We start from the raw sequence: 16,217 nt of genomic DNA, 5'->3' as shown, positions 1-16,217 counted from the left end.
AGTCAGAGTTTATATTTGACCAGATGAACAAAAAAAAAGATATATATTTGAACTAACAAACACGTATCCAGGTGTATGTACTCTCAGTTGAACACGAACAACTAAAGTTTCTTGACAATTGCCAAATTGATTGCGTCTAACTGCATAAACACACGCTTCTCATATTCATAAATAATCTGAGAGTGGATTGGGTATGCTGAAAGTCATTTTCTGGAGCTCAACTGCCAAAATATGTTTCCTCAGAAAATAATTTCCATCAAAAGGACAAAGAAATTAACTTACAACTATCTAAACTTTTATTTTCACATCACATGTTCCAACCAACACTTTGTGGAATTATCAATCTGCAATACTCAACAAATTCATCCGAAGACTATCTGATCTGCCAATATTGGTACTAATCTTAATATATATTTTTCAGAACACTATTTTTCACTCAGCAACCAAACAATGGAGCAGGGAGCGCTCATTGTTCGTGGAGCACTAAGAAAACATATTGTAGGAAAATAATTTCTATGGAAAACAATTTCCACGAAGAAAATATGATCAAACACATTTTAAAAGCCAAAAACAACTTTATGCTTTTGCTGTATCAGTGGTTCCTCATCAACAGTCAGCTCTGATTAGCCAGACAGAATGAGCACAGGAAAGCAAGAGCGGCAAACCAGGATTAAATCTTTTGATGTTTCAGCCTGGTCTTAATTATTTAAGATGAAACGTTGGTGTTTTCTTGTTTAATCAGCCCAAAGAAAAAAGAAATAGGCTAACACCACAAAAACCCAAGGGATGATCAACTTAGAACCACAGTTAAGAGGCCTTTGGTGCCTGGATATTATAAGGCAGGATAAGCTCTGGAGGTGTTTGACGATCAACACCCAGCATTGAGTCATACTCCTCGTCTTTGCGAGCAAATTTCTTCCGCAACACCTTCTCAAATTCAATCGAATCAAAGCTTTTTGCATTTTCAGCAGCGTGAACCTGCGCTAAATTAGTATAGTTGGCAGCTGACTGCGAGATAAAAGCTATTTCTTCTTCTGTGAGCTTTCTCAGGAACCTAGCTGGATTTCCTCCCCATACCTGTTCATGAAAAAGCAATATCAATTACACTTATTAGAAATATAAAGGTAAATCAATTGTCTATCATAGTTCCCCATCCAAAGAAAGTGCACTATGCTGACAAGCTGGAACGATGGCCAAGAATGTTCAAATAAACTCAAAATGGATTTTACCCAGGAACTTATGTCAATTTACATATTAAGTCATCTTTGCATTTGGTCACGGTTATCTATAGTGTTAATAAAACTAGTGTTGTCAAAGGCGAAAAGCTCTCCAAGTCTGTTGGGGCTTTAAGCGCAAAACAATTCAAGTGCGGGCTTTAGTTATATATATATAAACTAGTATCTATCAACGTGCGTTGCACGTTAATAGTGACACGTGATGATTTAAATATTTTATATGAAGGAACAATAAAATTTAATTAATTAGAGATATTTTATGTATAATAATACACAATTATCTAAATGCGAAAAATATTATTACATTAGCATAATACATGAATTTAAAATAAAAGGACATCATAAAAACTTATATAAATGATCAATTTTGTCATGTTAGTTAGATAATTATGTATTATAGTTTAAAAGTATTTAATGTGATGGTATCTTAACCAACACTTCTTTGTGGACAATATTTTTGTGGGTATGTTTCCTCATAATGCTTTCGTTGCTCTGCCTTAACCATAACTTTTGTTGTCGATCTTGATATGCCTCTTGAAACATACAGTTATTCATGTAAGAAAACATATTGCGGTAAATATAATACAATATTTAAGATATTTTTCCTTGTATTTTATTTATTATATTTGTCAAAACATAAACAATACTAAAATTAATTTTCTATACAAATTTAAAAAGGTAATATTACCTTAGTTTCGTAAAAGAATGAAAAGTTGAATTACTAGGGATAAGATTACACTTAGTAAGCACATTGACCAGTATCATAATTTTTAGTCATGTATGACGTTATTGTCAAAAAATTTATATACCATGTGTGTGCTATTATATAAGACTATTTGGNCCAAAATTTAATTAATTTTAAAGTCCTAAATATTAGTGTGTAGTGTTATGTCCTAAATCTAATAGGATTATAAAGCTAATATCTAGAATTCCGGTTATGTCCTTTTATTATGAGTTATTATACTTAACATTATAAGGTATTTTGTTCAAAGTAAAAAAAATCCTTCAATTTCTAATATAAATAAAGAAGGTAAAATATATACTATTATTCATTTTTAAAACGTTGAGTCAAAGTAAACTCTCGAGTTTGTAATCTTTCGATTTTTTTAACTCCAAATTTTTTCGAAGTCTTTCCATACGTTAGACCAAACTCTCTTTATTCTTGCAATACAAGGTTAAATTTAATATTTTTATTTATGAATCTTACCTAGTTCAATAAGGAAAGATTTAATAACCAAAATTTAATTAATTTTAAAGTCCTAAATATTAGTGTGTAGTGTTATGTCCTAAATCTAATAGGATTATAAAGCTAATATCTAGAATTCCGGTTATGTCCTTTTATTATGAGTTATTATACTTAACATTATAAGGTATTTTGTTCAAAGTAAAAAAAATCCTTCAATTTCTAATATAAATAAAGAAGGTAAAATATATACTATTATTCATTTTTAAAACGTTGAGTCAAAGTAAACTCTCGAGTTTGTAATCTTTCGATTTTTTTAACTCCAAATTTTTTCGAAGTCTTTCCATACGTTAGACCAAACTCTCTTTATTCTTGCAATACAAGGTTAAATTTAATATTTTTATTTATGAATCTTACCTAGTTCAATAAGGAAAGATTTAATAACCAAAATTTAATTAATTTTAAAGTCCTAAATATTAGTGTGTAGTGTTATGTCCTAAATCTAATAGGATTATAAAGCTAATATCTAGAATTCCGGTTATGTCCTTTTATTATGAGTTATTATACTTAACATTATAAGGTATTTTGTTCAAAGTAAAAAAAATCCTTCAATTTCTAATATAAATAAAGAAGGTAAAATATATACTATTATTCATTTTTAAAACGTTGAGTCAAAGTAAACTCTCGAGTTTGTAATCTTTCGATTTTTTTAACTCCAAATTTTTTCGAAGTCTTTCCATACGTTAGACCAAACTCTCTTTATTCTTGCAATACAAGGTTAAATTTAATATTTTTATTTATGAATCTTACCTAGTTCAATAAGGAAAGATTTAATAACCAAAATTTAATTAATTTTAAAGTCCTAAATATTAGTGTGTAGTGTTATGTCCTAAATCTAATAGGATTATAAAGCTAATATCTAGAATTCCGGTTATGTCCTTTTATTATGAGTTATTATACTTAACATTATAAGGTATTTTGTTCAAAGTAAAAAAAATCCTTCAATTTCTAATATAAATAAAGAAGGTAAAATATATACTATTATTCATTTTTAAAACGTTGAGTCAAAGTAAACTCTCGAGTTTGTAATCTTTCGATTTTTTTAACTCCAAATTTTTTCGAAGTCTTTCCATACGTTAGACCAAACTCTCTTTATTCTTGCAATACAAGGTTAAATTTAATATTTTTATTTATGAATCTTACCTAGTTCAATAAGGAAAGATTTAATAACCAAAATTTAATTAATTTTAAAGTCCTAAATATTAGTGTGTAGTGTTATGTCCTAAATCTAATAGGATTATAAAGCTAATATCTAGAATTCCGGTTATGTCCTTTTATTATGAGTTATTATACTTAACATTATAAGGTATTTTGTTCAAAGTAAAAAAAATCCTTCAATTTCTAATATAAATAAAGAAGGTAAAATATATACTATTATTCATTTTTAAAACGTTGAGTCAAAGTAAACTCTCGAGTTTGTAATCTTTCGATTTTTTTAACTCCAAATTTTTTCGAAGTCTTTCCATACGTTAGACCAAACTCTCTTTATTCTTGCAATACAAGGTTAAATTTAATATTTTTATTTATGAATCTTACCTAGTTCAATAAGGAAAGATTTAATAACCAAAATTTAATTAATTTTAAAGTCCTAAATATTAGTGTGTAGTGTTATGTCCTAAATCTAATAGGATTATAAAGCTAATATCTAGAATTCCGGTTATGTCCTTTTATTATGAGTTATTATACTTAACATTATAAGGTATTTTGTTCAAAGTAAAAAAAATCCTTCAATTTCTAATATAAATAAAGAAGGTAAAATATATACTATTATTCATTTTTAAAACGTTGAGTCAAAGTAAACTCTCGAGTTTGTAATCTTTCGATTTTTTTAACTCCAAATTTTTTCGAAGTCTTTCCATACGTTAGACCAAACTCTCTTTATTCTTGCAATACAAGGTTAAATTTAATATTTTTATTTATGAATCTTACCTAGTTCAATAAGGAAAGATTTAATAACCAAAATTTAATTAATTTTAAAGTCCTAAATATTAGTGTGTAGTGTTATGTCCTAAATCTAATAGGATTATAAAGCTAATATCTAGAATTCCGGTTATGTCCTTTTATTATGAGTTATTATACTTAACATTATAAGGTATTTTGTTCAAAGTAAAAAAAATCCTTCAATTTCTAATATAAATAAAGAAGGTAAAATATATACTATTATTCATTTTTAAAACGTTGAGTCAAAGTAAACTCTCGAGTTTGTAATCTTTCGATTTTTTTAACTCCAAATTTTTTCGAAGTCTTTCCATACGTTAGACCAAACTTTCTTTATTCTTCCAATGCAAGGTTAAATTTAATATTTTTATTTATGAATCTTACCTAGTTTAATAAGGAAAGATTTAATAACCAAAATTTAGTTAATTTTAAAGTCCTAAATATTAGCGTGTAGTGTTATGTCCTAAATCTAATAGGATTATAAAGCTAATATCTAGAATTTCGGGTATGTCCTTTTATTATGAGTTATTATACTTAACATTATAAGGTTATTTTTGTAAACCGACATTGTATTCATGCTTTTATAATAATATAGATAAATAAAACCGTTATTCAAGAAAAAAGTAACAAATTCATTCATAATGCTTTCCTTAACAACTAATACACTTATTTGCAGATTGTATTTGTTGTTTAGTACCGCTCGATTCAAGATAGAACTCATGTGAAATGTGAGGTGCACGCCTCAGTGCCTCGCCTACCCCAAAGCGCAGTTTAAGCGAGGCGAAGCACCCTCCTTAGCTTTTTCTAAGCTTCAGGGCTTAAGCGTGCTCAAATGAGCCTTTGACAACACTAATTAAAATCTGCAAAGCGAGGGGTCACTTCATGGGTGAAACCATACGCTTTAGAGAAGTGTGTCAAACAATGACGTGCAAGGTGATCCCAACAGGAACTTGTCAGTTATTTCTTTGAGAGTTAGATAATTCATGACTACCCACTGCATCTAATTTTTTTAAAAGGGAAAAGCACAAAAACTGACGAAGTCCATGGGCCTAGAAGCAAGAAGCGATGTGCAAAACAGTAATTTAGTACTATTATAATAGTCAACTTTCACTTGAAATAACTAATTTCAACATCCAATATACCACAATGTCGATATTAATTAACTCCTCAAGGTTAAGATTTAAAGAAGCAACTGTTTCTCATTGAGATCATTTTGTGCATCATAGTTTGAAGCGCACACTTATCTGAAGCACATGGTTTCACCCATGAAACGATGACCCCTCACTTCACATTGCTTCATCACTTTAAGTGATGAGTTTTTAATATTATTGATCGCATATATTGGTTAATACTCACGCTGGAAATTAGATGCATGTTCTAGGCAATATCTATGGTGATAGCAAAATGAATAACTTTAATTGAGGTTGCCACAAACCTCTCCACAAGGAATCCTCGTATTCTGCCTGACAAGGGCACCAGCAGCGACCATAGCATTTTTCTCCACAACTGCCCCATCAAGCAGAGTTGCACCCATACCAACAAATGCCTCATCTTCAACAGTACATCCATGCAAGACAGCACTATGACCTTCAATTAAGTTGGATGTCAAAAGGTTAACCACCAAAGTTACTGCAACTATTCAGGGCAGATGTACGTTATTTCTTTGCAAAATAGTCCTCACCTACAGTAACATTGTTGCCAATAATTGTTGGCAAAACCTTTCCACTTAGATTTGATTTAGCTACATGAACAAGAGAATTGTCCTGGATATTGGTTCCTGCTCCTACACTAATACTGTTCACGTCACCTGCATGCAATGTCTCACCTTGAGCAAAAATAACCAAACTAAAGAGCGCAAATATTGAAAGCAGGAAAGTCACAGAACTCGCATCCTGTGCGAGGACACACTTTTCAAACATATACATATTGTCAGATAACACATGTGTGGTGAATCAGTTTAATCACAAATGTCCAAGCGTAATAAACTTAATATTCGGTATAAAAGAGATCTTTCCTCAATCCCGCAATCAGGATATGATAGTTCTCTTAGGATTCTTCATTATAGTTATTGGGCAGCTTTCAAAATACATATGGCCTGTGTACATGGAGGCTCATTTTTCTCTATATTTCAAAGGGCAAGAGTTATGTGAGAGAAGAGTTCTTTGACAGCATGCAACCAAGATGGTCTCCGACTATTCGAGGAATTTCCAAGATTGGCATTGTTAGTTTCATTGTGTAAACAGTAGTAGATAACCCTAATCCCATATGTATTAGGAGTAGGACATGTATTGTGTATATATATAGGGCTCAGTGTATCATTGTCTTAATTAATCAATAATATTTTCTCCCGTGCTTTCTCACATGGTATCAGAGCATCAGTGAGAAATTGTCGTTGTGCATCATTCCAGCGGCCTCCGGGAAGAAAGACCTCGTTACCGTGCAATTTTCCGACGACTAAAGAGGCTGTCCGTAACAAACATCACTTTTCGTTAGTGTTGTGCAAAAACCAACACCACCACGAAGTAGATCGGCCTCCGGTGACCAATCCATTAAAATATCTCCGTAAGAAGACCCCCCACGCGCCGCCACGCGCCGCCGGAAGAAATTTTCCGGCGAAGCTCCGATCCCACGCGCCGGCGCGTGGCCCCTTTTCCAGCCACTTTTTCGCGAAACTTCTTCAGGACAGATTTCTCTACTCACAATTCCGATCTTACCCATCTAGTTCAAATCAAATTCCGACCACTTTGAGTTTTTTCCGGCGAGCTACAGTGATTTTTCCGGCGTGAACAGTGATCCCAGTAATTTTCTGCTTTTTTCGGCACGATATTATAATGGAATTCGTACCTGAAGCCTTTAACGCACAATCGGTTGGATTAAATGCAATGAATCCAACTCAGATGGTTTCTTTACCGGATTATATTGAGTTCCTTCAGTACAAAGCACGTAAACACACATCTTCAGGACTAACCTCCGTTGTTCCAACAAATAGTAGCATGACCGGTGTCTCCCAATCTTCACCTTCTGAGTCTTGGGTCATTGATTCAGGTGCATCTGATCATATTTCTGGTAACAAATCTCTTTTCACTAGTATCTCATATTCTGAATCTCTTCCAACAGTCACAATGGGCCAATGGGTCTCAAGCCATGGCAACTGCAATAGGTCAAGCAAGTCCACTTCCTTCCTTACCTTTAGACTCAGTTCTTTATGTTCCTGGTAGTCCTTTTAATCTCATAGCCGTTAGTCGCTTAGCCAAATCACTTAAATCTGTTGTTCTATTTCTTGATGACCTTGTTTTTATACAGGAACGCAGTACAGGGCGGATCGTTGGTACCGGACGTGAATCAGATGGACTTTATTACCTTATCCTTGCAAAATCACATGGACTCGCATCTTGTCTTCCTCCAATAACTTCTCTCGTTACTGATTCACCAGATTTATTACATAAACGGTTTGGACATCCCAGTTTGTCAAAACTTCAGAAAATGGTACCTGGCTTATCTCACTTGTCCACTTTAGAATGTGAGTCGTGTCAGCTCGGTAAGCATACCCGCTCCCATTTCCCCCGACGTCTTGACAATCGAGCAGAGTCACCTTTTACTTTAGTCCATTCAGATGTTTGGGGTCCTAGTCGGGTTAGCTCTACCTTAGGATTCCGCTACTTTGTCAGTTTCATTGATGATTATTCCAGGTGCACTTGGATATTTTTGATGAGAAAACCGATCTGAGTTGTTTTCTATTTTCCAGACCTTCCATGCTGAAATTCAAAATCAATTTGGGGTTTCTATCCGCACATTTCGTAGTGATAATGCCCTAGAGTATTTGTCTTCCCCGTTTCAGCAATTTATGAACTCCCATGGGATTATTCATCAAACATCTTGTCCGTACACATCCCAACAAAATGGGGTAGCTGAAAGAAAGAATAGACATCTTATTGAAACTGCTCGTACCCTACTCATACAATCTCATGTTCCGCTGCGTTTTTGGGGGGATGCAGTTCTTACATCTTGTTATCTTATTAATCGTATGCCATCTTCAGCTATCCAAAATCAAGTTCCATTCTCTGTCCTGTTTCCCCACTTACCTTTGTTCTCTCTTCCACCCCGTGTCTTTGGGAGTACGTGCTTTGTTCATGACCTTACTCCAGGAAAAGATAAGTTAGCTCCTCGTGCTCTTAAGTGCATATTTCTGGGTTACTCGAGAACGCAAAAGGGATATCGATGTTATTCTCCTGACCTTCAGCGATTTCTTATGTCTGCTGATGTTACCTTCTTTGAAACCCAATCATACTTCACAGGTCCAGTTAATCACTTAGATATTTCTGAGGTGCTACCTGTTCCTTCTTTTGGAGATTCAGTCCCTATCTCCCATTCATCTTCCTCCATAGCTCCACCGCCTACAGTTCCAGTTACAGCTCCACCACCTATAGCTCCAGTATCACCACCGAGTCCAGTGCCACCACCTAGTCCAGTTCCACCAACTATAGCTCCAGTGCCACCACCTAGTCCAGTTCCACCAACTATAGCTCCAGTGCCACCACCTAGTCGAGTTCAACCTTCTACAGCTCCACCACTCCTGACTTATCATCGTCGTCCGCCCCCAGCATCAGGCCCAGCTGATTCACGTCCTGCACCTGACCCTGCTAATACTGCGGACTTGTCTCCTCTTAATCAACCGATTGCACTACGAAAAGGTATACGGTCCACAGTTAATCCTAATCCTCATTATATCGGTTTAAGTTACCATCGTCTCTCATCATCCCATTGTGCATTTGTGTCATCTTTGTCCTCTGTTTCCATTCCTAAGTCTACAGGTGAAGCACTGTCTCATCCCGGATGGCGACAGGCTATGATTGACGAGATGTCTGCTTTACATACGAGTGGTACTTGGGAGCTTGTTCCTCTTCCTTCAGGTAAATCGACTGTTGGTTGTCGTTGGGTGTATGCAGTCAAAGTTGGTCCAGATGGCCAGGTTGATCGACTTAAGGCTCGTCTTGTTGCCAAAGGATATACTCAGATATTTGGACTTGATTACAGTGATACTTTCTCTCCCGTGGCTAAAATTGCATCAGTCCGCCTTTTTCTATCCATGGCTGCTGTTCGCCATTGGCCTCTCTATCAGTTGGACATTAAGAATGCTTTTCTTCACGGTGACCTTGAGGATGAGGTTTATATGGAGCAACCACCTGGTTTTGTTGCTCAGGGGGAGTCTAGTGGCCTTGTATGTCGGTTGCGCCGATCCCTCTATGGTCTAAAGCAGTCTCCTCGAGCTTGGTTTGGTAAGTTCAGCACAGTTATTCAGGAGTTTGGCATGACTCGTAGTGAAGCTGATCACCCTGTATTTTATCGACATTCTGCTTCAAATCTCTGTATTTATCTGGTCGTTTATGTTGACGATATTGTTATTACCGGCAATGATCAGGATGGTATTAGTAAGTTGAAGCAACATCTCCTTCAGCACTTTCAGACTAAGGATCTGGGCAGATTAAAGTATTTTCTGGGTATTGAGGTCGCTCAGTCTAGCTCGGGTATTGTGATCTCACAACGGAAGTATGCCTTAGATATTCTTGAGGAAACAGGAATGACAGGTTGTAGACCTGTTGACACTCCGATGGATCCGAATTCTAAACTTCTGCCAGGACAGGGGGAGCCTCTTAGCGATCCTGCAAGATATAGGCGGTTGGTTGGTAAATTAAATTACCTCACAGTGACTAGACCTGACATTTCCTTTCCTGTGAGTGTTGTGAGTCAGTTTATGGATTCTCCGTGTGATAGTCATTGGGATGTTGTTGTTCGCATTCTTCGGTATATAAAATCAGCTCCAGGCAAAGACTTATTGTTTGAAGATCGAGGCCATGAGCAGATCGTTGGATACTCAGATGCTGATTGGGCAGGATCACCTTCTGATAGACGTTCTACGTCTGGATATTGTGTCTTAGTAGGAGGGAATTTGGTGTCTTGGAAGAGCAAGAAACAGAATGTGGTTGCTCGGTCTAGTGCAGAAGCAGAATATCGAGCAATGGCTATGGCCCCGTGTGAGCTAATTTGGATCAAACAGTTGCTCAAGGAGCTAAAATTTGGTGAGATTAGTCAGATGGGACTTGTGTGTGATAATCAAGCTGCTCTTCATATTGCGTCAAATCCAGTGTTCCATGAGAGAACAAAACACATCGAGATTGACTATCACTTTGTTAGAGAAAAGATACTCTCAGGAGATATTGCTACAAAATTTGTAAAGTCAAATGATCAGCTTGCTGATATTTTCACCAAGTCCCTCACTGGTCCTCGTATTAGTTATATATGTAACAAGCTCGGTACATATGATTTATATGTACCAGCTTGAGGGGGAGTGTTACTTTCATTGTGTAAATAGTAGTAGATAACCCTAATCCCATATGTATTAGGAGTAGGACATGTATTGTGTATATATATAGGGCTCAGTGTATCATTGTCTTAATTAATCAATAATATTTTCTCCCGTGCTTTCTCACAGGCATAAAACCATCTGCCAATGAAACACTGGGAATCGAGGTCGGCGAAGCATATACCATAAAGGGACTTTTTGTTTGGTTGAAGTTGACGGGTAGTGAAGCCACCATAGAATACCATAAAATGGTTGGTATGTAAGATAAGAAAGGAATCAACTAAACATCTAGAATTTGTTTGAAGATATGGGGGAACTCACAAAAAGAAAGGTACTTTTGACCAAGTAGATCAACAGGAAGCTCCAGCGAGGAGGAGAAGGAATGGAATGGTGACGAGAAGCAACATGTTGTAATAGGGAAAAAGTTCTTCCCAGTGATGATATGTTGTGGTACTTGATGACAAGAGATGCTACTCCATTCATTTAGAGGAGGAGTTGGTGGAGATTGTGGAGAGATGTGCTGTTGCTAGAGGTGCTATACTTTGGAGTTTGGGCAAGAGTAGCATTGCAATGGGAGACACGACATGAATATGTGGCATAAAGATGGTTGGATCTTGCATTCAGGCCTGACGTAGTGACAAGACCCATGCAAAAGCATTAAGAAATTCGCCCCAAGTAAAAGGACGTTGTTTCACGACATAGAAAATCCAATTCAATTGAAGCCAGGTCTTGAAGAAGATGCTCAAGCTTAACAGTTTAATGTCCAAGCCACACACAATTGACAACCAACTGCTATGTGGCAGTCATATATTAAGCTGGCATTTCATGATCCCCAGCTGAACAACCAAAATCAGTTAAAAGATGAGGTGGTAACTGAAAGGTCGAAGAGTTGAATGATTATACAACCACAAACAGGGTTGGCAGAGATGACAATGGGATAGGATCGATTAAAGAAAAAGCAGGACAATAGGTGCCAACTGGTTACTAAACACTTCAAGTTTGAACCGGCAACTAAAAAATTGATCCAATTTCCAAGGAATCTCTGATACTAGAGCATAACATAGACATACAACATTCTGCCAAATAGGAAATTTATGGATTTTGAAGAGGATGCTCTGGAAGATGGGGACGATATTTTTCAATTAAGGAGGCTAATAGTGAACAGGAGTGGGGGGACTGAATTGGCCATAATACTGAAGCAGAAGCAACAAAGCATAGTGGGTCAGAATATGATGATGGAGAACAGACAGCTCATAATGAATTACAAGTAGATGATGAAAATGTATGACCATAAGTACTGAAAGTGGAATAAGGGAGTAATGAGGTATTTAATAGTAAGAATAGCGGAAACTTAGGGAATTCGGAAAATCTATTAGGTGTCCTCTGGGGGTCAAACGAGAAAAACCTAAAGAAACTTAAAATGAACATTGAAAAGGGTTGGCAAGAAGATAGTCAACCAGCTGATAAGGAAAATTCTGGATAGCAAGCAAGGAAGCTAAATAAGTGTGCGGACTTAGAAAGTAGGAATGCAGCTTCAACAACAGCAAAGAGCTAACGGATAACTAAATTGAATTGATATAACAGTTCTTGTTTATCCTTTATTTTTGTTTGAAGGTGGTATATTGGATTTTGAATGACGCAGAAGGGTGGCTGGTCAAGGGTGAAAGTTAGTATTTTGGTTAATTTGTTCTGGATGTATATGGGTTACATCCACTGGATACTTTTCTAATAAACCACCTACTCAGAAAAAAGTCTGACATAAACATCGGAACTGTGAGTTAGAGAAAAGAACTGGATTGTCAACGAGTTAGAGAATAAACAATCTCTTGTGAGTTAAGCCTAGTATGTTAAAAAAATACCACCTTCTAAAGTGAGAACTGGTAAAAGACAAATGGTTACTTTGACTACAAAGCTTGAGAATCCATAATGCAGCTGCATCCTAATATGATTTTCTTAGAGCAATATTAATAACAATACTTATGAATTATCAAAAAGATGCAGCTCAAAGTGTCTACCCTCCCTCATACATTCAAGAAAGCATTTAACCTTTTTCTAAATACAAGAAATTTTTTAGCTCACACTACTCCAATGTCTCCGGGAGTGTTGAAAATCTATATGTTTCATAATCAATAGGTATAATAAACGCTTACCTAGAAGAAAGAAGATAAAGAAGCTTTCTACCTAATGCAACAACAGCATCATCCGACCCATTAAATCTTGCAACACTTTTAAGCACGGATTCTACCATAGTATGAAAGAAGAACATACCTCGCAGAACACATCCATACCAGATAGAAGCATTACGTCCAACATGAACATCGCCAATTAAAGAAGCACTTGGAGCCACAAATGCATCTTTAGCAACCATAGGTACTTTGTCAAACAAGTTCATAAGAGTTCTATGCCTTGACACTGGAAACAAGGAGGTAGAAATGACAAATGTTAAAGGATGCAAGATTCCAGTATATGTATATATGGAGCACATTGACAAGCAAAAAGTTCAAACCTAGAATATGAAGGAAAAAAACTTTTGCAAGTAGGGCAAGAAACACTTAATTAAAGGAAATAAATCTTAAGATTATTCTGTAAATAATGCCAAAAGAAATTAAATCAAGATATCGGATAGTGAAATTTGCTAACTGTGAGAAAATATGAGTACAAATAAAACCATCGCAACTAAATATCATTTGTTTCACCAAACTCTTCAGTAAAAGAAGCAATGCTCGAGGTGATAGCCAAAGGTGCCAATCAATTAGCATCCATTTTATTTGATGAAAACATATGTATACAAAGTTAATTTCTTGCAGTTAGCCTGAGAGACTTATAGCTTGTTTGGCCAAACTTCTAAAATCAGCTTATTTTGAAAAGTGTTTTTTCTCAAAAGTGCTTCTCAAAAAAATACTTTTGGTCAGATGCAGTTTGTTTTTGGCAAATTAATTTGAAAAGTACTTTTGAGCATCAATTAGTATTTGGCCTAGCTTTTAAAAAGCGCTTCTAAGTGTATTTTTCTCAGTGTTTTTCAAAAAAAGTATTTTTGGGAGGAGCTACTTTTTTCTGCATCTCAAAAGCTGATCTGCTTCTACTCAAAAGTACTTTTTTCCCTTCAAAAAGCTTGGCCAAACACCTTAACTTTGGAAAGAAAAAAAAATTGGCCAAAAAGAAGCTTGGCCAAACAAGCTATTATTCATTAAAAGAGTTGAATTATGAAAAATCCAAAATCTTTTAAATCTAGTTCTTCAACATTTTCCAGCTTGGAAAATCTACAGACAAGCCAGTCGATCATAGACATATGGGGTAAGATAGATACAGGAATACATTTTTGCCACAAGTACTTGTATTTCGTATGTAGTCTTCAGAGTTTATGCTAACAAGATAAATCTCTAGATATGTAATGGATAAGCAAATACCTCTAAGTCCAATATAGCTACACCTTTTCTTCTCTTGAACTAAGGTAAAACCAGCTTCCTGGGATTATTATCTATGTTTTAATGGTAAAATTGTCCAAATCACCTTGAGGGAACTTGTAGTAAAAATGGGGAAGTGTTCTCCAAATATTGGAAATTAAACTCTAAGTCTTTCCACCAAATCCATGTAATACATTGGGCTAACGACTAACTGAGTGACTGAGTCACGAAACAAAGCTGTCCAAAGCTTACTAGACTGAAAATGTTGCAACCTATAGAATTGCCCTCAATGATCAAGATCACAATGTTTCTATGAATTTTTTTTTCACAATGTTCTAAGATTTGATATTATATTAGCTATTTTAAATGCACCGACACTCTTAAGCGGCATCCAAGTATAAGTCAAAGTAAAAGTAGCTTTTTCATCAGATTAAGTACGGATTAGAACGTGAGACTATTTTATTCCTTGTCATTTTAAAAGCAACACTTAACTCGGAACATGTATTTATACATGTAAGTATAACAATTTACTTTTCAAAGAAAGCATCCGTCTACTGTCCATTTGTACCCAAAATAATAACCTAGTCAGGACACAGAAGTCCACTACTTAAATTCAAAACTTGAAAGCATCCCTCCGCTGTGCATTAGTATCCAGAATAATAACCTAGTCAGGACACAAAAGTACACACTACTGAAATCCAGAATTAGTATCCTTCTTTTTGGCCCTTAAGTCATACAAATGAACAGCTAATCAAATTGCAGCTTTCCGCAGCTGAATAAACGTGCAAAATTCAGTAGTTTCATCAATTAGTTTAATGCCATCTTCAACAGTCAACCATATGCAACTTACAAATATCAATCAGTCAACCACTTTTTAATCCCAAACAAATTGGAGTCAGCTATATGACTGCTATGTAATCATTCCGCTCTATTCTGACCCATTTTATTCCAAATACTGGTAAATAATATGTTTTATAAGGCAAACCCAAACTAGTCGGGGTCAACTATACGAATGCTCTATAGCTATTCCACTCTATTCAAGCCCAATTTAATCCTAAACAATTGGGAAAATTACATTGTATAGTCACTCTTAAAATAATAACCGAAAAAATGTATAATTTTTGTATATGTATACATTTCTGTATGTTATATACAAAAAAATATACATATTTTATACACTTTTATGGTTACTGGATGTAAATAGCTTCTGGCCGTGGGCTAAAAGTGATCTTTGACCTAAACAATTTGTTTGTTAAGGAAAATTAGGGATTTTCTAACTAGACTAAAAATAATTCTTGGCAAACACCAGACCTTAGGTACCTGTAACAAAAACTAAGCTTTAATCTCAACTAGTTGGTACACTTAAGCAATCTATAAAACAAATTTACTGAAAATGAAGATTTAATTAAAAGAAGGAGAAAAACGAATGGTGCATTAAGAGAGCAGATCGACGACATACGGTGTTCATGGAAGTAATAGTTGCCTTGGAGGCGGCAGCCCAAACGATCCATGGCTTGACCCGTTTCCCTGATCCAGAACCCGACTGTGTAGATTGCTTTCCCCAGCGTACCCATTTGCCTACCTTCTTTGTTCTCTTAGAGATTACAGAGAGCCGAAAATGTGTTTTTTGTAAAAAGGAGGAGATTGAGGGAGTCTTCAGTTTAATTTAGCTGAACAGGAAATGAGGTGAGTTGAATCGGACGAGTGGCCTAGGACATGGCCTTTGTTATTTGCATTCTTGAGAAAATCTGTTTTTTTTTTTTTAATGATATATTTTTCTTTTATCCAATGACTGTATTTGAAGAATATGAACTTTTAAAAAACTATTAAATTTGATTCTATATATTATTAACAATGGTAATATAAAATATTAAAAAAATTATTGAAGAGCTTGTTTGATTGAGAGAACGTCACATCAAAATCTAATATTTGAATTTTTAAAACTGGTATAAAAATATCATTTGTTTAACATTTTGAAAACATAATAAAGCAAAAGAAAATAATATAAAGCGGGACAAATACAGTAAGATTTTTAT

General features: G+C 35.2%; 1 protein-coding gene across 1 annotated transcript; it reads right to left on the bottom strand.

The window, feature by feature from the left end:
* Positions 1 to 273: 273 nt before the first annotated feature.
* Positions 274 to 15,986, bottom strand: LOC109208710 (gamma carbonic anhydrase 1, mitochondrial-like). The gene is made up of 5 exons (XM_019371851.1): positions 15,641 to 15,986; positions 13,046 to 13,189; positions 6,098 to 6,223; positions 5,852 to 6,003; positions 274 to 1,077 (listed from the first exon to the last, which is right to left on the bottom strand). The coding sequence occupies exons 1-5, from the start codon at positions 15,753 to 15,755 to the stop codon at positions 808 to 810; spliced, it is 807 nt and encodes a 268-aa protein (XP_019227396.1). The 5' UTR covers positions 15,756 to 15,986; the 3' UTR covers positions 274 to 807.
* Positions 15,987 to 16,217: the final 231 nt, after the last annotated feature.

Source organism: Nicotiana attenuata, unplaced genomic scaffold (assembly GCF_001879085.1).
Source record: "Nicotiana attenuata strain UT unplaced genomic scaffold, NIATTr2, whole genome shotgun sequence".
NCBI classification, from domain to species: domain Eukaryota; kingdom Viridiplantae; phylum Streptophyta; class Magnoliopsida; order Solanales; family Solanaceae; genus Nicotiana; species Nicotiana attenuata.
Note: the sequence above shows the minus strand (reverse complement) of the source record. Positions and strands in the feature narration are given on the sequence as shown.

Bases quoted from the DNA above. Each gene is read 5' to 3' on its own strand.
- LOC109208710 (XM_019371851.1), bottom strand. From the start codon at position 15,755: ATGGGTACGCTGGGGAAAGCAATCTACACAGTCGGGTTCTGGATCAGG. The intron at 6,224-13,045 runs GTATGTTCTTCT...CATTGCATGCAG, and splicing joins GTATGGATGTGTTCTGCGAG to GTGACGTGAACAGTATTAGT. The intron at 6,004-6,097 runs GTGAGGACTATT...ACTTAATTGAAG, and splicing joins TGGCAACAATGTTACTGTAG to GTCATAGTGCTGTCTTGCAT.